Genomic DNA, 22419 nt, shown 5'->3' on the forward strand with positions numbered 1-22419 from the left:
CCACAATCGGAGCCACGCCTCCCCTCCTATAGCCACGCCCCCTGCCGCCTCCACCGCCGCGGCCGCCGCGGATAGCAAGGGCTTCTGGGAAGCGAGCGGCGGGGTCTCGGGGAAGGGGCGCAGGTGGCCGCCATCTTGGGCTGCGCTCGGGGGCTCTGAGGGAGCAGTGCCTATCGTTCGGCTATCCGCCGCGGACGTCGCCGCCGGGGACCCGCAGGTCAGGGTGCCGGAGAGTTCCACTCCCATGGGTAAGTGGGGTGACGTAGGCCCGGTTGGGGGGATTCTAGCGCTTGGACTCTCCGGCGGGGGGCGGTAGTTAGCGGGACCACCGGGTTTGCAGCTGGGTCCCCGGCGGACAGCGGCATGGGGGGGGCGGGGGGCGTGGCAGCCGCACCGCCGGGCGCGGCGACCGCGGCGCGGTGACGCCGTCGCTGACCGGCGCGGGGCTGTCGTGCTGGGGGCCCCGGAGCCGGGTCGGCGGGGCCGCGGCCACGGGTCACCCCCGCCGGGTCCGCCCCGCCGGGTCCGCCCGCCCGGCCGGCCAGCCGGCCCCCGGCGCTTGTCTCCCATACCTGGTGGGGCCCAGACGTCCATCTGTTGTGGACGTGCCAACCCTAACCTCACGACGAGACCGGTGATCCTGGGGACCCTCTGTGCCTCACCCCCACCTGCCCCTGCCAGCCGACCCCTGCTGCCGCGAGAACATTTCATTGCGTTTCCTGGATCACGCCGAAGAAATGGGAAGATTGGAAAGCTGTGCGATTGCACCATGATACTTCAGAACGCCAGCAGGGAAATTTTACTCTTGAGCTTTTTGGGGCGCGGACACACACACACACACACACACACACACACACACACGAGAGACAGAAGGATTTATAACTTGCCTCTCTATTTCGATGCTTCATAATGAGTCATATTTTGCAGGAAGGAGAATAAGTAAGCCAGGAGCAGACACCTGTCCTGTCCTTCAGACCTAAGTACTGCTTGTTGTAAGTGCGCCCAGTCTGCAATCCCTCATAGAATCTTGTGATATTCTAACTAAGCATCCAAACATATAGACCTGGCTTCAGAAATCCAGGTTGTAAATTTCAGAAAAAGAAAACTTGGACTGGAGGTGTGGCGCAAGAGGTAGAGTGCAGGTCCTAGCCATCAAGCTGGCCCAGTGTGTTTGAGATCCTGAGTTCAAAATGTTAGTACCAACAGCAATAAAAATAAGTATTTTTATGAAATCCCAGCCGATGAAGAAAGACAGTCCAAATATTTTATTTCCAGGAAACAGTTTCATTGGGTGAGGAAGCATCTTTAGAGATTTTTCCTTGGCCTTGACATCCTTTTTAAAGCAGCACTGTGAAAATGAAGACAGCGAAGAAAGAATAACATGACATATGCAATGTTGGGGCTATATTTTATTTGGAAGACAAATTTATATTGAAATGTACCTGTTGAAATGGTTTAGTTTGGCCAAATAGGTTAACAGTTGCAGAAGTGGTTTCTAAATGTACCTGTGTGATGGAGTAGGCCCAAAGTGGTATGATCAAACGTGGTCAGAAAATATTAGTAGTTTTCCTTTTAAAATTATTCTTTTTTAAAAATGCTATTTCATTGTGAATTTAATGGTGGGGTAGTACATTAAGATATTAACACATGTATAGAAATAAGTACTGAGGATAAATGTGATCTCTCTTTCATACATACAGATATGTGATCAAAAACGTTTAGAGGTCTAGAATATTTAGTAGCCATTTGGGGGAATTTTTTTAATATATAAAATAATTATCCCTTTTAGTATCTGGGGATTGATCTTACTGTTTCATTTTGATATAGGCAAGAAAATGTGTTCTTTGCGCATAAGTATCAGAACAAATTTTGTTCTGTGTAATATGCCTGAATTTAATGGCCTTAACGTAAGCCTCTTACAGTGTGCGAACTATCTGTTTTCTTCTCTTAAGATTCCATGGCTAGTCCAGGGAAAGATAACTATAGGATGAAAAGTTATAAGAATAAAGCTCTGAATCCTCAAGAGATGCGTAGACGAAGAGAAGAAGAAGGAATACAACTTCGAAAACAAAAAAGGGAAGAACAGGTAGAATTTAAAAATAATTTACTTAACACAAATGTATTCAGGTTTAAAATTTTACTATTGCCAAGTTTGAGATAATTTTGAATGGAAATGTGATTTAGAAAATTGATTACCACTAAATCTAATGTTTAATTACTAAATTTTAGGTATAATGTTTGTAAATATTACAGTTTCTATTTGTCACTGAGAATGACTTTCCTGTTTTATCAGTGAACTTTTTAATGTTATGTCTGTACCCCACTGCTAAGAATGTTTCAGCAAAGATTTATTTTAGTATAGGCTTAAAATAGGGAGAAATAAAAAAGAGAGAAACATTTCTTGCTCCCAGGCAAGAAAGGTGAATTAAGACTTAAAATGGTGGCTTCTATATGTACCTTGTACCTTTTTGAGGGAATATTACAAGGTCATGTCATCTGGCAAACTTGTAATTCTTAGTCGATAAAATAGGTGGAGCCTACCCAAAGCATAGGTAAGCTTCTTTTGCCAGGTATTCCCTTTCATTCAATCTCTGTCCATTTATAAGGAGTTCTGAGATTTTTATCATTTCAAAGGAAGCAGATTTGGGTATGTGTTGCTTTGTCTTTTTACTTCCCCTCTCAAGGCGAGGTAGTACTCTACCACTTGAGCCTACCTTGCTGGTTAGTTGAAGGTAATAGACTTAGATTGTCTACCTGAGCTGGCCTCAAACTATGATTCTCAGATCTCAGCCGTCTGTGTAGCTATAGTTACAAATGTGTGATACCTAAGTCCAGTAAGAAATTAGATTTAGATACTCCTTCCTATAGGAGATTTAGGCAGATTTAGATAGCCCTTCTCATATTTTCAGTTTTATACTTTAATATTAGAAGAGATCTGATAAAAGTAACTAATCTACTTTTCCAGTTTGTTTGCTGGGTTTAACTTCTTATTCTGACTCTTGATATTTGTCAAGTAAAAATAAAATAACTTCTCTGTTTCCTTCTCTATCTGTCCCTTTTCATTGCCCCTTTAAGTGAAATGACTGGTCCCTTTTAATCTTTTTTTTTGGTTGGTCATGGGTCTTGAACTCTGGGCCTGAGTGCTGTCTCTGAGGTCTTCAGCTTAAGGGTAGTGTACTTGAGCCACAGTACCACTTCCAGTTTTCTGGTGGTTAATTGGAGGTAAGAGTCTCCTGGTCTTTCCTGTCTGGGCTGGCTTTGAACTTCGATCCTCAGATCTCAGGCTCCTGAGTAGCTAGGATTACAGACGTGAGCCATCAGTGTCTAGCTTCTTTTAATCTTAAAAGGGATAGAGAGAACAGATGGTCTATCTTCTATTGCTGTTTTCTGCTCAGAGTGGACAGTTGTTGGCTCTGCTTGGAAAAAGTGAACTAAAAATTATTATCCTGTCAAATTTCAGAGATGACTTGGAACATTCATTTGGCCCGAAACTCTGTTGACAAGCTGCCATGATCAAAACCAGAAGATGATCAGAATCAAGATACTGTTATCTTTTAACTAAAAGAAAGAAGTTAAAGAGATATTACTGAAAACCATCCTTTAAAAGCAAACAGCATTTCCTATGTGAATACTCAATAGCGTTTTTTTTTTTTGTCCATCTTTGGGCTTGAACTCCAGGCCTGAGTCCTGTTCCTAAGCTGTTTTTGTTTAAGGCTAGTACTCTGCCACTTAGAGCCACAACTCCATTTTGGTTTTCTGGTGATTAATTGGAGATAAGAGTTTCACAGACTTTCTTACCTGGACTGGCTTTATACTGTGATCCTTAGATCTCAGCTTCCTGAGTAGCTTGGATTACAGGTGTGAGTCACCAATGTCTGGTGAATCTGACTTCTTGTTTCTGTTGCAAAAACTTAAGCAGAAATAGGTTTTATTTTGAAATGTAAATCTGAATGCAATTGTGTCTAATAGTTTTGAGAAACTTTTATTCCTGACTCATTTTTCATTTTTTGGTTTTCCTAGAACTCAAGTTCATTATAGATGTCTCCCCATGTTACTCATTTTCTTCTATCTCTAGTCTCACCCACCAGGTCTCTTAACCTCTTTACATTTGTGACTTTATAAGGAATAGAAAATCACTTAAGAGAGTATATCTTGCTGGGTGCTGCTGGCTCTTGCCTGTAATCTGTAGGTACTCAGGAGGTTGAGATCTGATGATGTCAGTTTGAAGCCCAGCCGAGAAAATCCATGAGACTTATCTCCAATTAAATCACAAAAAAAAGCTTAAAATGAGCTGTGACTCAAGTGGTAGAACATGATCCCTTAGTACAAAAAACTCGAATGGTGGGGCTGGGAAGGTGGTTCAGTGGTAGAGCGCTTGCCTTGCATGCCTGAGGCCGTGGGTTTGATTCCTCACCAGCACATAAGCAAAAAGAAAAAAGCTGGAAGTGGCGCTGTGGCTCAAGTGGTAGAGCGCTAGCCTTGAGCTAAAGAGCTGAGGGGCAGCGCCCAGGCCCAGAGTTCAGGTCCCATGACCGGACCCAAAAAAACCTCAAATGGCTCCCAGGCCCTGAGTTCAAATCTTAGTACCAGCACCAGAAAAAGAAGAAAGAGTATCTCAAATCTTGACATTCTTCATTCTAATCAGTATTAAAATTTAGAAATATAAATAAAAGAAGAGGATATGGTGTCATCTACAAGTTAAAACTGATGTGTTTTAAAGACTAGTAAAGAAAAAACCCTGTCTTAGAAGTATATCTAATTTGTTATCTCCTTATCTGTAGTGTCTTGAATAAAACTATATAATAACTGAAAATAAAGTAAATAATAAAATGTCTTCTACCAGAAACTATAGAATAGTGGCAACACACTTTTAGTTGTAGCTACTTGGGATGTAGAGATAGTAGGATCGTGATTTAATACTAACCTACAAGAGAAAGTTAATGAGACCACCAAAGTTGATGATCCACCATAATACCCACTATAAAGGAGACAGGGAGATCCTTGGCAAAAAAGCACAAGGCCCTATCTGAAAAATAAAGCAAAAAGGCCTGGGCATGACTCATGTGGGAGCATCCCAACCTAGCAAGTGTGAAGTCCTGAGTTTAAGCTCCTCATCAGAAAGCAAAGAAATACATACAGATAGAAAAATAGTATTTATTTAGCTATCAAAGAAGAATATAGCCAGATTTATCTTAATTTTAATTTAGGAAATGTTCTTATAATTTTCCTTTAGTGACTTCACCATGTCTCTGTCCTTCTCTTCTACATTATTTTAATGTACTCCTAAATTTAAAAGTATGTGGTCCTTTTTCTTGAGAATTTTTCTTTACTGCTTGTTATTTGGATATTCTAATTTTTAATATACTATGTGTTATCTCTGACAGATTTGTTTAAAAATTCTTAGGTATAATCCAATGTGGTTATATATATATATATATATATATGTATATATATATATATATATACTCTTAAATGGCTTTAAACTGTATAAATATTTTTATTAGCATCAGTTATACAGGGGGTTGTATTTAATATTTTAGATTACTAAATTTTTGTTTTGCTTGCTCAGATGCAAAATGGAATTCTGTGGCAATTGAATATTTAACGGAAAGATAAGTCTATAAAGTGGTTTCTCTGTTGCAGCTGTTCAAGCGCAGAAATGTCTCTTTGCCTAGATGTGATGATTCTATGCTAGAAAGTCCTATCCAGGATCCAGATATCAGCTCCACCGTACCCATTCCAGAGGTATACTTTATAAAAAATACAGTAGGAATTGTACCTCAGTAATACTTAAGACCTAGTACATACGTCAAATATTACTCATGTAAAATACTTTATGTTAATTCTTTTTGTGTGTTTTAGGAAGAAGTTATTACTGCAGATATGGTTCAGATGATTTTTTCTAATAATGCTGAGCAACAGCTAACAGCAACACAGAAATTTAGAAAGCTGCTTTCTAAAGGCAAGAATTAATTTAATGTGCTCATTTGATATAGGATTCTATAGTGGTTTTATTTTATTAGGTAAATTTTAAGATGTTTCTTTGCCACTAGTCTTAGTTTCTTAGGCCTTTGTTTTTTCTTTAAAATATACTTGTAAATAACATTTTAAAGCATATTATCAAGGTAACATTGTAGAAAATTGCAAAATACAAAATAATTTGAATAAATATGAAGGCAAAAATAATATTGTGCTAAAAATAAAGTTATAAATTCTTATAGAAGCATTTTTTAGGTTTTTTTTTTCCATTGGATGAGAGGGTCTTGCTATATATAGTTCAGAATGGTATCAAACTCTCTAGAAAGCCCTAACTCAAATTCTTGATCCATGTTGTCAGCCTCCTAAGTGTATGACATTGTACCTAGCTAGCTGCTTATTTATTAGCCAATGGAATTTTTCTTCGTTTATTTTATTTATTTATTTTTGCCAGTGTAAGGTTTTGAATACAGGGCCTTAAACTTGTGTGGTTTTGCTTGACCCACTGACTTTGTACAGCTGGAGTCATGCCTTCAGCTTTGTTTTTTGCTGGTTATTTTGGAGATGGAGTCTCTTGGACTTTTCTGCCTAGGTTGGACTTCGATTCTCCTGCTCTCAGTATCCTAAGTAGGTAGGATTATAGGTGTGAGCCACTAGTACTGCAGTTTGGTTTGGTTTTTGTTAGTTTTTCTTCTTTTGTACTTTCAGTATTAGGGTTTGAATGGTAAACTTTGTGATTATAATTTCCTGTTTGTTATTTATCTAATTTAATATGAAGTACGTAAAACTTCATTAGTAAAAATGTAAACTTTTGTGTTTTCATGTTATTTATATATTAGCAATCCTTATGTGGAATTACATATATGAACTGATAATAATTTTAAAAATGTCTTTGGATCATCTGCCGTATCTTTGAGAAAGATAGAATTTATTAAAACAGGAGTAATGAAAGAAATCCTTTAGTCAGGTCAGCATGGATTCTAAGGCTGTTGTCATTGTTTTCTTGTTTGTAGTACATATTCATGAATACATTTCCTTTTGTGTTCATTTTCATCATTCATGCTGAAGTAATTCAGCAATGTTAAGAAATCTTTATACAATCAATAATCATTTTTCCTCCTACTATGTAAAGATTTTTGTCTTTTTTTGTCAGATTCATATTTTTACAATAATTTTTTACATTTTCATATTCTCTTTCAGGATTTCTTTTTGATATGTGCCTGATATCATAACTGATTAGCAGAGCTCCTGTCAGTTTAATGATGTTTAAGAGTTTTAGAGTTTGTCCCCATTATTTTTATACCACAACTTCACCATTCTTGAACTCATGATTTTGATTGATTATGGTAAGAACATGGCTTGAAGAATTTTTTTCTCTAAAATCTTTTCCTGTGAGAGTTGCATTAGTACAGTTCCTTTTATGTCTTTACATGTGTAAATAATATCTTCCTGGTGCCTTTGAGCTATTTATCTGAATTAGAATTCTTTGGTTAGAAAATTTCATTCTCATTTGCTGTAATAATGCAAAATATTGTATTTCTGTTAAACTATCATCATTTTCATAGAGGCAGTCATTTTTTTCTCTGTTCTTCTTGATCCTGGGATTTTGTTTGCTCAGATTGGGTTTAGAGCAATCGAGATATATTTCTGCCGTACCTGGCAGGCCTGGAAAAATAGTATCTTGACTATAATTTTACTTGATTTGTCAGTGGAGTTTTACTTGATCTGTCAGTATAGGAAAGCAGCTATACCTAGAACTGTAAGCAAACACAGCAGGAGGATTTTTTTTAACAAAATAACTTATTATGTTATTAAAACACATGTCAGATAACTCCAGTAATTTGACTTAAAGGCATATAGATTTACTTTGTAAATATACTTTCATATTTCCACAATCCAAGTGGTCTGTTTCTTTTTCTTCAGGTTGAGTGGTACTTAAGAGAAACACAATTCATTAGACTTTGTCTTTTTGGGGGAGTATTTACTTATTGTAATCATTTTACTGTTGGCACTAGGCAGATATTGCCTACCCTCTGCTCAGAGCTTTTTCTTCTCTGATTTAAACCATGATAAAACATTTCATAAGATTTATTTCCCTATCATAGCCACTCTTGTGGATATAAATCATAAATGACACTTTAATCCGAGTTTTACAGAAATTTCTCCACTTTTTTTTTGTTTTCATCACTAGTGCTGTTAAAGCACAACAGCACTATTTTGCTTATATTTTTATAACATATATTGTCATAATGACAAAAAGTCTATTGTGTAGTAGTTTTCATGTTTATAAGATAATGTAGAATATTCTGTAAATAATATAATTTCAGTATTCTATAGATCAGTATTCCAGTTCAGATTTATGTTAGATTCTCTGATGATCCAGTTCCACTTTGAATGATTTCTTTTTTTTGTATTTATTTTCTAAATGTATTGCTCATAATTCTCCATGAAGAGACCATATTTGAGTTCTTATTTATGACATTTAGAGACATCACTAAACTATATGTATTGATATAGCTGATAGTCCAATATCTACTTCTCAGACCCTCTAACCACAACTTTTTCTTTTCTTTTCTTATTGTAACCTCAACTCTTATTCCTTGAAAAGACAAGGAAAAAAATCTGTTCTTAAGCTTAAAAAAAAAAGGTAGTATATTTAGAATTTTGGAAAAGGAGAAGGTAAATGTAGTAACTACATTCTGAATTTTTATTTATTTTTAAAAAGGAAGTAAAAAGGATTAATACTGTATTGTTCTGTTTTATTACTATAACAACATATTGAGCAGCTAGAATTAACATTTTGAAAAATCTAAACTGGGTATAATTACACAAGTTAGAAGTAGAAATGAGAATTCTGTGTGTAACTACATGGGCAGATGACACAGTACTAGACAAATTTGGATTGTGGACAGGAAAAGGTTAAAGAGTAAGCAGAGTTATGTGTTTGATTTAGGTTATGTTACATTTTAAAGGTGTGAAAATGAAAATGCATATAATGCTTAAATCTGGTCTGAAATCTAGGAAAGAAAAAAACCATTTAGGTACTTTGTTAGCTATCACATCTGACAATGATGATTGAATTAACAAAAAAGTTACTGAACAGAGAAGATACTGAACCAAAGGGTACAGTTTTTATCTGTCCATGGATAGAACAAGGATTTCTCTGTTCTCGGTTAGTATTTAAAATAACTTTCTGAATTTTCCATAAATTCTCCGGAGATTTTATGATTTTAAAGACCTCTAAATTTCATGAAATTTATTAAGAGTTTTAGGTAGTCTAGTAACATTTCTGAACATCATAAATATATCCATAAACAAGAGAACTTCATCTGGCTGAGAGACTTTAAGCAAGTTCTGGTCAATAGTGAGGAAGAGACCTTTGAAAATTGAAGATAGTATTGTAGAAAGTTAATGAATACTTTCTCATCTGCTGTTTTCAGTATTAGATTGATATTTCTCTCACATTCTAAAGGTGGCTTCATAAAATAGGCCTCAGCTTATAAAATTTAAATACATAGAAAATACTGTTGAAATTCCCTATTTTTTAATAGAAATGTAAAATTTGCTTTGCAAAAATGTTTATTTTGAAAACACTTGTTTTCAGTTACATTCAGATAATAGCTTTAAACTTAGATCAGTGAAAATTTTTGTGTGCCTGTTAATTGAATGACAACCACATTATTGTCTTTTCATGTCTTGTTTGATAATACTTTTCTCTCAATTTTTAGAACCTAATCCCCCAATAGATCAAGTTATACAAAAGCCAGGAGTTGTACAGAGATTTGTAAAATTTCTTGAAAGAACTGAAAATTGCACTTTACAAGTGAGTCTCAAGTTTTCATTCTTAATCTCTTTATAGAAATAATATATTAAAGTTTCTAGTGGAAACAGTTTCTTCTTGTAAGCATTCAGTGTTATTTGGTAATAAAAGAAAAAGTAGTGTCAACTGTACTGTCCTGGACATGGTTATAGTACTAGTTTATTTTGTCCGTTGCGGAGCTTGAACTCTGGCCTGGGCGCTGTCCCTCAGCTCTTTAACTCAAGGCTAGTGCTCTACCACTTGAGCCACAGGGCTACTTGTGGTTTTCTGAGTGGTTTATTGGAGATAAGAGTCTCATGGACTTTTTCTGCCCTGGTTGGCTTTGAACCTTGATCCTCAGATCTCAGCCTCCTGAGTAGCTAGGGTTACAAGCATGAGCCACTGCATGGTGCTTGCCTAGTACTGTTTCTTCTGAGAATTGTCTTTTTTTTTGGTCGGTCATGGGTTTGATCTCTGGGCCTGGGAGCTGTCCCTGAACTCTTCAGCCTAAGGCAAGCACTCTACCACTTGAGCCACAGCACCATTTCCCTGAGAATTGTTTTATTGAACAATTCTGGAAAGCATATATAAACTCATTACTAACATTAATAAAAATGTTTATAGTTGTTAGCCTTAATAACTTTATGTTTTAGAAACTTCAAACTAAGATATAGTTAAATTAATTCTTAGATGATCATAGTTCACTTTTATCCCTAAAGTCATTTTTCATTGATCAGTTAGATTTTTTTTTGAAAAAAATACTAAGTCCAATCTACTAAAAAGTGTGATCATCGTTATATTGGTCTTAAAGATCATTACTTCTGAACCATGATACTATTACAGTTTGAGAGATCTTTAAAATAATTTGCTGACTGGGTGTGATGGCACATGCCTATAATCCAAGCTATTAAGGAAATGAAGATCTGGAGGCCACACTAGGCAAAACGTTAGGAATAACCCATCTCAACATACAGGCCAGGCAAGGTGGGCCATGTCTGTAATCCCAGCTGTGCAGAAGGAATAGGATCATGGTCCAACATTAGCCAAGACCCTGACTAAAAATTAAAGCAAAAGGACTCCAAGGAAAGGTCAAGTGGTAAAGTACTTACGTAGTAATGGCAAGGCCCTGAGAATCATTACTAAGAGGAAAAACAACTTTTCCATTTTATAATTACTCCATTGTACCATTGCCTTTGATACTTTGACTCAGCTTTTGATAAAGGTGAAGACAAATAAAACCAGTTCTTATGTAATTTACTACTGATAATAAAACAAGTTCTTATGTAATTTACTACTGATAATAAATTTACTAAAGTTTACAAATATTTTAATGTCAAAAGCCCTCTCAGGTTTTTGTTGTTCTGTATGATCTGTATGTTTTGTTTTTTTTTTCTTTTGAAGTATGGTGTTTGGACTCAGGCCAGGAGCTTGCTAGGCAAGTGCTCTACCACTTGAGCCAGATTTCCAGCCTTTGACTTTTAATTTTCATGTTTTTATGTGCAGTTTAGTGCTAACTAGGAAAATAGGTACCTCTTAAGATTCTCTTGCTGTATTAAAGAAACTACTAAAAGCTGGTGCTGGTGGCTCACACCTGTAATTCTAGCTACTCAGAAGGCTGAGATCTGAAGGTAGCGGTTCAAAGCCAACCAGGGCAGGAAAGTCTATGAGACTCTTAGCTCCAATTAAAAAAAAAAAAAAAAGTATTGATTTTTGAACTGTTTACTTTGAACAGCAGACTCCCTAATAGTAAGCATTACAAGCTATAGGAATTACAAAATGTATTTATTGTTGGGATTACAAATTTCCATTATGTTCCTTCTTGTCTTTTGATTAAATTCTAATTTTTCTTAGCTAAGGGTTTCTGTCTCTGAAACCTGACTTCACAGAGAATCTTATTTTACTTTTACCCCTTAGTTTGAAGCTGCGTGGGCATTAACTAATATAGCATCTGGAACTTTTCTGCATACCAAAGTAGTAATTGAAACGGGGGCTGTTCCAATCTTTATTAAACTTCTTAATTCAGAACACGAAGATGTTCAGGAGCAAGTAAGTTCTAGTTTCCATTTGTGATTATGGCTTGTGATTGATTTTGTGCCTAATGTGCCTGTGCATTGCATTTGTTAAAATACACCAGTTTCTGTACAGTTTCTCTCAAATTTGAAGAATAGAAGAATGAATTGCCTGGGGCATAGAACTTGGGTTCTCTCTATGTGTGATCTGGACTAGCAAAGGAGTCACTGTTCTTATTGACAGAAGAGTATAATGAGACCCTGGAAAGTTAGTAGCTCAAGTTAGTATTTAAAAATTGAGCCTTGGAAAGACTGTTCATGTTTATGGAGAAGTAGAATTAATATTGTAAAAATGGCCATATTGCCAGAAATGATGTACAAATTTAATGCAATCAAATTTTAATGCAATCCCCATCAAAATTCCAATGAAGTTCTTTACCAAGATAGAGGAAACAATCCAAAAGTTCATATGGGACAACAAAAGACCTCAAATAACCAAAGCAATTCTAGGCAAAAAAAAAGTAATGCTGGTGGTGTCACATTCCCAGACCTCAAACTCTACTATAACACTATAATAACAAAAACAACTTCGTATTGGCACAAAAATAGACCCAAGATCAATAGAAGAGACTATAAGACCAGGAAATGAAACTATATACCTACACTTATCTGATAAGGGAACCAAAGATACACAGAAGAAAAAAGATAGCCTCTTCAGTAATTGGTGTTGGGAAAACTGGTCATTCATATGCAGAAAACTAAAAATGAATTGCTGTTGTCACCATGCACTAGTATCAACTCAAAGTGGGTCAAAGATCTTAACATCAGACCTGTAAAAAGAGAGTAGGCAGAAACTTTCTGAAAAAAGTTCCAGGTGTGCAGCAGATAGGAGAGAGACTTGACAAATGGGATTATATCAAACTAAAAGTTTCGGTACAGCCAAGGACAAAGGACATAGAAAGTCAGCCAACAAACTGGGAGATCTTTATGGGCAATACATTAGACAAAGACCTAATACTCAGAATAAACAAGGAGCTCAAGAAACTAGCCCCTCCAAGCTAATAAACCAATCACTAAATGGGCAAAGGAACTAAGGAGAGACTTCTCCAAAGAAGAGCTAAGAATGCAAAGAAACACATGAGGAAATGTAAATCATCCCTGGCCATAAAGGAAATGCATATCAAAACAACTCTTAGATTCCATCTCACCTCAGTTAGATTGGCCAACATCATGAATTTGAACAACAAATGTTGGGATGTGGGGGGAAAAGAACCCTATTATACTATTGGTAGTAATGCAAACTAAAACTAGTACAACCACTCTGGACAGTAGTCTGGAGGTTCCTTAAAAACCTAAACATAAATCTTGCTTATGATCCAGCCATTCCACTTCTGGGCATCTGCCTAGAACATCACAAGCCAGGATGCCGTAAAGATAACTTGCACATCCATGTTCATTGCTGCACTATTCACAGTAGCCAAACTATGGAAACAGCCCAGCCCACAATAGATGAGTGGATCCAGGAAATATGGTACTAACATACAATGGAATTTTACACAGCCATTAGAATAATAAGCCATTTGCAGAGAAATGGGTGGGCCTAGAACAAATCATGTTAAGTGAAGATAAGTCAAGCGCAGAGAGACAATCTGCATGTTTTCTCTCATATGTGAAAGCTAGTTTTAAATATACGGGGACATGATAAACTATATGGCACACTGGGAGGATACTCTTAGGAGAAGAACACAAAGGTGCAATGCCTGTGTGTGCCTCTTCATATAAAATAATATTTATCAAAATAACTCCAGGAAATGGAATCGAGAGGTTTTATTTCTTTTGATGATGTTCTTTTGTTTTTGTTTTGTTTGTTCATTTATATGTCTTTGGGAGGGTAAGGACAAGCATAGAAAAGGAGTGACAGAGGGTAAAATAAACGCAGCAGTGGAACTCACTAGACACTTGAGAATGAACTGCTTGTGGGTGGGGAAGGGAGGGAAAAACGGGAGAGTGGGAAGGAAAGAGTGATGTCAAAAAATAAATGTACTTTTTACCCGATTTATGTAACTAACCTCTCAGTACCTCACCTTTATTATAACAATAAAATTGTAAAAGAAAAAAATTGGCCTCTTAAAAAATAAGAGCAAGTAATACCCTCACTAACATTATAGTCCACAGGATGATAAGTATCTTCACAGGGGTTGTTTGCTCTTTTCAGGGATTAAAAAAAAAATGCAAATAGTTTTAAGTAGATGTTAAAAGTATTTACTCATGTTTAAATGTCAAAGTTTTCCAAGTTGAAAACACAATGTCCTTTGTACTTACATGAAAAGTTTGAAATTAGAATATAATAATTTGTATTTGCATAATTGGTTATTGAATTGGAATTTAGAATAACTAATTTTATCCTTTACTAACATTTATTAAAAAAGTATAATATACCCTGACCAATTTTAAATTTATACTCATATTCAATAATTATAATATACCCTGACCACTTTTAAATTTATTCTCATATTCACTGTTAATTTTTGTCAGCTTTATTTCTTTAAAAAAATTATTTTAAGCTTGTGGTTTGAACTCAGGACCTTGCCTAACTAAGCAAGTGCTCTATCACTTGAGCTATGTCTCCTGCCCTCTTTCTCATCTTATTTACAAGCCTTTCCAGTTAGGGGGTTTCTTAGCATAAGCGCAAACTTCAGTATAAATATATTGGAAAATTTGCTAAATTTGACTCTCCATGTAGATTGTTCTCTGTGTTGAATGGAATAGAAATTTTTACTAGAATGTAAGGGAAACTTTTTAAATGCTCTTTCAATTTGATTTAAAATACTATAAAATCACCTTTTATTCTTTTTTCTTTCTTGTTTTCTATTTTAATTTTGCTTTCTCACATTGCTAAAAATTATTTCCTTACTCATTTTGTACTGAACTCTTCCTCTTAAGAGACAGCATCTTACTTAAGATACTGAGAGAATATTCTTTCTTACTTTTCTAAGGCTGTGTGGGCACTTGGTAATATTGCTGGTGACAATGCAGAATGCCGAGATTTTGTTTTAAATTGTGAAATACTTCCTCCTCTTTTAGAGTAAGTATTTTTTTAATTGTTTACAATTCTATTTTTAGAAAACAAAATTTATACTCCCATATTTTCTACATGTATAGTTAGTGTTTTATAATTTTGCTTAGAATTAGCAAGGCTAATTAAACCATATTTAATGTCAGGAGTATAAAAATAAAAAATCTTAAGATAAACTTCTGTATTAATGCAGCATTATTCTCAGTTGTGTGTATTTCAATGATTAACCAGCCATTTCACCGTCAAGAAAAACAGGCTAGTCCCCTGAAAGGATCTTCAGTTAGGCTAAATGCCAGTGGCAAGGAAAACAAAAACTTTTACCATTTATCAGTTCTGTATTATTCTCCATTTCTAGGTGAAGATTGAGTGGTTAACTTCTAGACACTAATATGTAAAATATTTCATTCCTGTATAAAAATAAGTAGTTTCTGTGGGCAGAAATAATTTCTCCAAAGGATTTTAAGTAACTGACATTAATTGAGGAACTACTCTGAAGCCACCAAACCACTTATAATTTCATCAATTTTGGTTTTATCCAAACTTAATGTTCCATTTATGAGAGTTTAGCTGAATCGTAAAAGAAAATACTGATAGAGTTCAATATCAGAGTCATTCTGAAGTCTTCATATTAAAAACAAAGTTTCAGTATGACATTCTTCTGAACTGCATATATGATGATATATTAACTGAGCATTTAGTTTGTCTTTTTACTTTTGGTGTCTGTCCCTAGGTTTCTTCTCTTTCGTATCCCAAGTTGGTAGTAATATATAAAATAATAAGTATGTAATAAAAAAAAAAGGTTAAGTCAGGTTAGCTATCAGTTGCTGTCACTTCAAGAATGGTTAAAAATTATGAATTATCTGTTTTTCATGTTGAAATTCACACTCAGCGAATGCTAAAGTAAGTACACATTGATCAGAAGACAGTGCATTTATACTCTGTCTTGTAGAATCTAAACCCCTTTGTATGACTTAAAAATATAAAAAGCAGGGGCTAGGAAGGTGGCTTAATGGTAGAGTGCTTGCCTTGCATGCATGAGGCCCTGGGTTTGATTCCTCAGCACCACACAAGCAGAAAAAGCCGGAAGTGGTGCTGTGGCTCAAGTGGTAGAGTGCTAGCCTTGAGCTGAAGAGCTGAGGGACAGCGCCCAGGCCCAGAGTTCAGGCCCCACGACCAGACACCCCCCCCCCTCAAAAAAAATATTGTGGAAGAGATGACAAAAAATAATATATATATACACACACACATATATGTATGTATATACATGTATATATATACATGTATATACACATATACACACATATATACATATATATAAACACATATTTATAAAGCAATTTCTCTTAACATTCAGTTTTGTTTCAATGAAGTTTATTTTGTTGCTAATTCATTTGAGTCTCAGTAATATAAATCTTTTATTACTATAGGACAGATTTGCCTACACATTGCTTAAATGTACCTAAACTTTAAGGAAAAGATTTACATAAGTATCCCAGTTACACAGAAAAAGGAAAGTTTATGCTCTTAAGCCAAATCTGGTTTGTTTCATGTCTTTTCAAATAAGCTTCATTGGGACACAGTAATATCCGTTCACTTAGTTAACATCTAGTTGCTTTCATACTCCATCAGCAGAATTAAATAGCTCCAGATAAAGAATCTTTAAGAGTTCCTGAAAAAACAGTTGTCAATCTCTTTACACAAAATCAGTATAATTATTTTATTTCTAGTGATTTTATATATACACATATATGTATATACATACACACACATATATATAAGGAAGCCTCAAAGCTATTTATAGGAATATCTTCATAATATTTTTATGTATAAAATACATAAGTAGCTATTTTAAAGTATACAGTTCAGTAGAATTAAGTATATTTCTAATACTGTTCAACAATCATTTCTTTTTACTTCCTTAACATTTTCACTAACTCAAATAGAAATCTAATATCCAAATCTAATATCACATACCATTTTAGCATCATTTTAGCCCTTTGTCTTTATGAAATTTGCCTGTACTGAATATTTCATAAATGAATCATCTAATATGACCTTTGTTTCAGGCTTGTTTGTCTTAGTATATTGTTTTTAGACTTCATCCATATTGTACTATATATAGAGTAATTCATTCTTTTTATAGCTGAATAATATTCTGCAGAAAAGGTCATTACTATTTTGAATGTCTATATTGTTTTGCATTGTATTTTGTCTTTCAATCAGTGAACATGGGATGTATCTGTATGATAGATTAAAATTTCATCATTATGTAATGTCTTCTGTCTCTTTAAAGTAATATTTTTTCATATTATCTATTTTATCTGATCAGTGTAACTACTTTTGTCTCTGTGTTATGCAAAGTAGCTATTTCTATTTTTTTTTCCTTGGCAGATTATTAGGAAATTCAAACAGACTCACAACAACCAGAAATGCTGTGTGGGCCCTCTCAAATTTATGTAGAGGCAAAAACCCTCCTCCAAACTTCAGTAAGGTATGCAAAAAAATATACTAGTTACACAGTTTGTCTCTGCCAAACAAGTTGCTTTATGAAAGATTTTTTTCTTGAGGTTGAAAGTACTCCTTTTTGTTAGTATATATTTTTCTCATTATCCTGACAGTATTTGCACATTCAAAAAATTCAAAACCTTTGAGATTTACAGATTTCTACTCTCTCATCCATCCAATTCTGCTGCCTGGAGACAACCACTATAATCAAGTTTATGGGTTTTGTAGTTGACTTTAAAGGTATTCTAGTTTAGTTCTTTGAAACTTGAAGCTACTTGTATTTAAAAAAAAATAAATAAAAGATTAAGGTGTTTCATTCAGGTCTGTGGTTGTAAAGTTGGGAATATAAAATGGCATAGATACTTTGTATGAAATGTCCAGCATACTTATGTCTGATACTTACCGAGAGATAGGGAATAGTATGTCTATAAAAGACCTACATGCAAATATTTATTGCAGCTTTAGTCATTGGAACCAAAAACTGGAAACAATGCAAATATGCACAATTGGTGTGCAGATAAATAAGCTGGTATGTTTATATGATAGAATACAACTCACTATGAAGAAACAAACTAGTCCATGCAGTAACTTGCATTAACCTCATAGGCATAAATGTAACTGAAAATATACACATAAATGCTGCATCTTGCATGATTCCACTCATATAACAGAATCATTTTGGAGAAGGCAGACTTAGGATAAAAATATTATTGAGAAATGCCTGAGGAAAGAAAATTGACTACCAAGAAGAGAACTATTCAGAATGATAGAAATATCTGTAGTTTGATTGGATGATGGTTTACATTTCTAGTAAAAAATCTACATTCCTGAAATAGACATACTGAATTGCATACCTACAAAGAGTATAGTTTTACTATATATAACTACTTTCTTAAGCCTTATTTTTAAGGTCCTATTAAAGATACATAACATGAAATAATCTTTGGTTAGATTTTTCATCATAATTTGTTTTTTTATTGTTTGTGGGGCTTGAACTCTGGGCCTGAGTGCTGTCCCTCAGCTCTTCAGCTCAAGGCAAGCACTCTACCGCTTGAGCCACAGCACCACTTCCAGTTTTCTAGTGGTTTACTGGAGATAAGAGTTTCACGGACTTTCCTGCCCAGTCTGGCTTTGAACTGGGATCCTCAGATCTCAGCCTCCTGATTAGCTAGGATTACAACAGGCGTGAGCCACCAGCACCTGGCTTATATATCATAATTTTTAGCTTAAAAATCAGAAGGTGACATTTCCTTTAGATAATAATGTGTCACTGTTAAATTATGTTATAATTATATTGTAGTAAAAAAAATGGGATTTCCTTGTGCTTAAAAAATGTATGCTAAACCATAATAATGTTTGTAACTAATTTTTAAAGTGATCTAGTTTTTAAAAAATAAGGAAAGGGCTGGGAAGGTGGCTCAGTGGTAGAGCGCTTGCCTTGCATGCATGAGGCCCTGGGTTCGATTCCTCAGCACCACATAAGCAGAAAAAAAAAAGCTGGAAGTGGCACTGTGGCTCAAGTGGTAGAGTACTAGCCTTGAGCTGAAGAGCTGAGGGACAGTGCCCAGGCCCAGAGTTCAGGCCCCACGACCAGACCAAAAAAATAAAAATAAAAAATAAGGAAAATATGTGTGTGAATATAACTGGTTCTCATATCTAGTTTTTAAAAGGAAAAATATGTGTATGCATGTACATGCATGAATGAATTTGGGAAGAGAGTATTTGTTAACTGTATGAATGGTATATAGATGTTTTTAGCATTGAGTGTTTTTGAAAATGTTCTATGGATTTGAAGTTTTTCAAAGTAATACATTCAGGAAGCATCTATATTACCTACATGGTGTGTACTATCTATGTCATCTGGATTATTTCAGTCTAGCAAATCTTGCTTTTGACTTTGCCCATGGGACCTGGTTGCTATCCCTGAGCTCTTCAGCTCAAGGCCAGCACTTTACCATGTTAGCCACAGCACCACTTCTGGTTTTCTGGTGGTTAATTGGAGATAAAGAATCTCACGGACCTTTCTTGCCTGGGCTGGCTTTGAACCATCATAATCAGATCTCAGCCTCCTTAGTAGCTAGCCATGCATCATTTTTCTCTTCCTTAGAAATTGGCCAGAGGTTCCTGTTAAAATATTTCATAATCCACATTTGTTCATAAGCATGCAATTCCCCTGTGTATTTTATTTAAAGCAATAGATCATTTCGGCAAATATTCAACAAGAACCTTCTTAACACCTACTATAGAATGGGAAATTTACCTAGATTCTGGATATCTTAAAATTGGGCATTGGAAGGAGGTTTTCATCAATCTGTGGGTGCACTTTTACTGAATCTTCATAGATCCCATCTGCTGCATTTCACCCTTTCTCTGTCTCATGTCTTAGTTACTGTACTTCACGTTTTGTTGTCCATTTTCCTTATAATTAACTTCGACTTTTTTATGGCCTTGAGAATGCTAGTCACCTACATGTATAGTAAGCTTGACTTGGAGCTAAAGTCCTTACTCAGTATTTCATTTTTAGCATTGTCTCCCCTGCCTTCTGTGATGCTTGAAGCCTCTGATTTCTAAGGCACTTGCTGGAAGGTAAATTAGTATACTCCTACCTCAGTTTCTTTTTAGGAACTTTTCATCTTAATATATTGTAGACAGGATTGTAATGTCTGCTTGTCTCCACAAAGATGAAGTTTATATGTGTTTCTTTTCCTTGTTTCTAACAAGATAGTAGGGCAGAAATGTTTTCTTTTTTTAATTGTAAGACTAGATATTTTTTCTAGAAACTTAGTGCTTACTTTTTATTTAACTCAATAAAAAGGCACTTATCAGCTAATTCTGGTGTGTGTGTGTGTGCGTGTGTGTGTGTGTGTGTGTGTGTGTGTGTGTGTGTGTGTGCGCGCGCGCGCGCTCGCACACCAGTCTTGGAGCTTGGACTCAGGGCATGTATACTGTCCTTGATCTTTTTGATCAAGGTGAGCACTCTACCACTTGAGCGACAGCTCTACTTCTAGCTTCTTACTAGAATAGTTTTATCAGAGAGAAGAGCCTTATGGACATTTCTGCCTGAGCTGGCTTTGAACCGTAATCCTTAGATCTCAGCCGTCTGAGAAGCTGGGATTATAGACCTAGCCCCTGGCACCTAACTTTGATTTCTAACTCAGATCTGTTTTTAAAGTTGCATTTATGCATAACTGTTTAAAGAAGGTATTTTTGTCAGGGATGGAGGCATGATTATTGAGGAATGATCTAGATGTGCTTATTCTGCTTACTAATCTACAACAGTTACAAACACTATGATAGAGTTTAGTTAGAAAAAAATACATTAATTTTTTTATCCATAGGTATAGAAATAATACAAAATATATTGAAGTCCCTATTATCCACAGTTTGAGGCATCCATAGGTCTGTGGAGGAAGAGCTATTATAGCTCTTATCTGAGGAAGGACACTATAGGATAAATTAACTTGACAAAACCTTAAGGAAAAGAGAACACTCATCATGTGAGTAAAAAAAAAAAAAGATGATTATTTCAGTGGTTATTGTATGCCAGGCATTATTCTTAGATGGTATATGCACTCTTATAAATTTATTAGTACATTATTCCCATTTTATAAATGAAGACATTTGAAAGGTGTTGCCTACCTCTACAACTAATCAGTTTTAACGTTAATAAGGATTAAAGTAGCTATACTTAGAGGGATTACAAATCTGCTTAGGTGTTTAGTTTTGGATTTTTTATTTTGTTGTTTTCATTTTTGTTTGTTTTTATTTTTGAGACAGTCTTCCTCTGTAGCCCAGGCTGGCCTCAAACTTAACAGTTCTCCTATCTCAGCCCTACTAAGTGTTACAATTATACATGTACACCACCAGACCTGGTCAGTTTTGATTTTGCTTGAAGATTTAGGTTCTATTACATTAAGAGCAAATATATCTGGTTTGTGATTGGTGATGCATACCTGTATTCGTAGCACTGAAGCAGGACGATTGAGAGCTTGAGGCCAGATTAGGGGATGTAGCTTAGTGGTACACCATTTGCCTGGCATGTAAGGTCCTAGGTTCAGTCCTCATAATCACAGGAGAAAAAGAGAAAAAAAACTCTAGGTCAACCAGCACTGCAACCTGTCAAAACAACAACAGAATACAGTTTATTAATGACTGCTATTTGAACATCTTTCAGAAGTACATTTACTTTTATATTTTCTATAACTTTTCCACAAATGGATTAGATTTATTTCTAGTAAAGTTCATGTAATGAGTGAAGTAAAACTTATTTAGGTCAACAATTCCATGTTTGTTACAGTAAACACTAAACATGAAGTATTTAGACCCCTCACAGTTTTTATATATGTTTTGAGGAGTATTTATATGATATTAACAAAGACAGGAGATAGCACATATATTTTTGATTATTTAGAAAAGTCTTCACCACATATTTTATTCAACATAAGAATCAGTATCACCTATAATCAGTTGCATGTTCATATATGTGATGATAATTTTGAAAGACTTTTAATTTCTTTGGTATTTTTATAAGATTAATTGTTTTAAGCTGAATTTATAAATTTGCCTAAGGAAAACTGGTTTTGAATAAAGAAAAAATTGAAATTTAACTCTTTCTTCCCTTCCAGGTTTCACCTTGCTTAAATGTCCTCTCAAGATTATTGTTTAGCAGTGACTCAGATGTGTTAGCAGATGTATGTTGGGCCCTTTCTTACCTCTCTGATGGACCCAATGATAAAATTCAAGCAGTCATTGATTCTGGAGTGTGTGTAAGACTGGTGGAACTTTTAATGTAATTATAATTTATGCTTTTATAATTGTATAGTTTTGTAATAAGATTAGCCCAGTAAAGAACTCCTCAGAAGTCACTGTCTTAAAGAGTAGTTAAAAAATTACCAGTCATACACTTTACAGAGTAGCTATAATCCTAATTGAACCTTAAACTCCTAATTTACAAATTTAACTATTATAATTTACAAATTAGTTTGTAAATTAATCTGTTTATTTTTATATGTTTTTCTTCTGAGTAAGGAAGATTTAATTCAACAAGTATGTAT

The 22419-nt window shown here is 35.2% G+C and overlaps 1 protein-coding gene across 6 annotated transcripts in view; it reads left to right on the top strand.

Annotated features, from left to right (window-relative positions):
- The first annotated feature begins 84 nt into the window (after positions 1-84).
- Positions 85-22419, top strand: part of Kpna5 (karyopherin subunit alpha 5) — a 35238-nt gene continuing 12903 nt past the window's right edge. The window contains exons 1-10 of one of the 6 annotated variants that reach the window (XM_042696213.1): positions 85-248; positions 928-992; positions 1953-2086; positions 5644-5745; positions 5863-5962; positions 9705-9799; positions 11690-11821; positions 14781-14869; positions 17252-17351; positions 21991-22154. In XM_042696213.1, the coding sequence (XP_042552147.1) occupies positions 1958-2086; positions 5644-5745; positions 5863-5962; positions 9705-9799; positions 11690-11821; positions 14781-14869; positions 17252-17351; positions 21991-22154 (911 nt within the window). In that variant the 5' untranslated portion in view covers positions 85-248; positions 928-992; positions 1953-1957. Of the gene's footprint in view, positions 249-925; positions 993-1952; positions 2087-3454; positions 3625-5643; positions 5746-5862; positions 5963-7213; positions 7323-9704; positions 9800-11689; positions 11822-14780; positions 14870-17251; positions 17352-21990; positions 22155-22419 lie in introns of those variants that run through there. The other 5 variants (XM_042696164.1, XM_042696298.1, XM_042696260.1 and 2 more) reach the window with 5 other exon arrangements.

The sequence above is a fragment of the Dipodomys spectabilis genome, unplaced genomic scaffold (assembly GCF_019054845.1).
Source record: "Dipodomys spectabilis isolate Male_0828 unplaced genomic scaffold, ASM1905484v1 ptg000001l, whole genome shotgun sequence".
In the NCBI taxonomy this organism is placed as follows: domain Eukaryota; kingdom Metazoa; phylum Chordata; class Mammalia; order Rodentia; family Heteromyidae; genus Dipodomys; species Dipodomys spectabilis.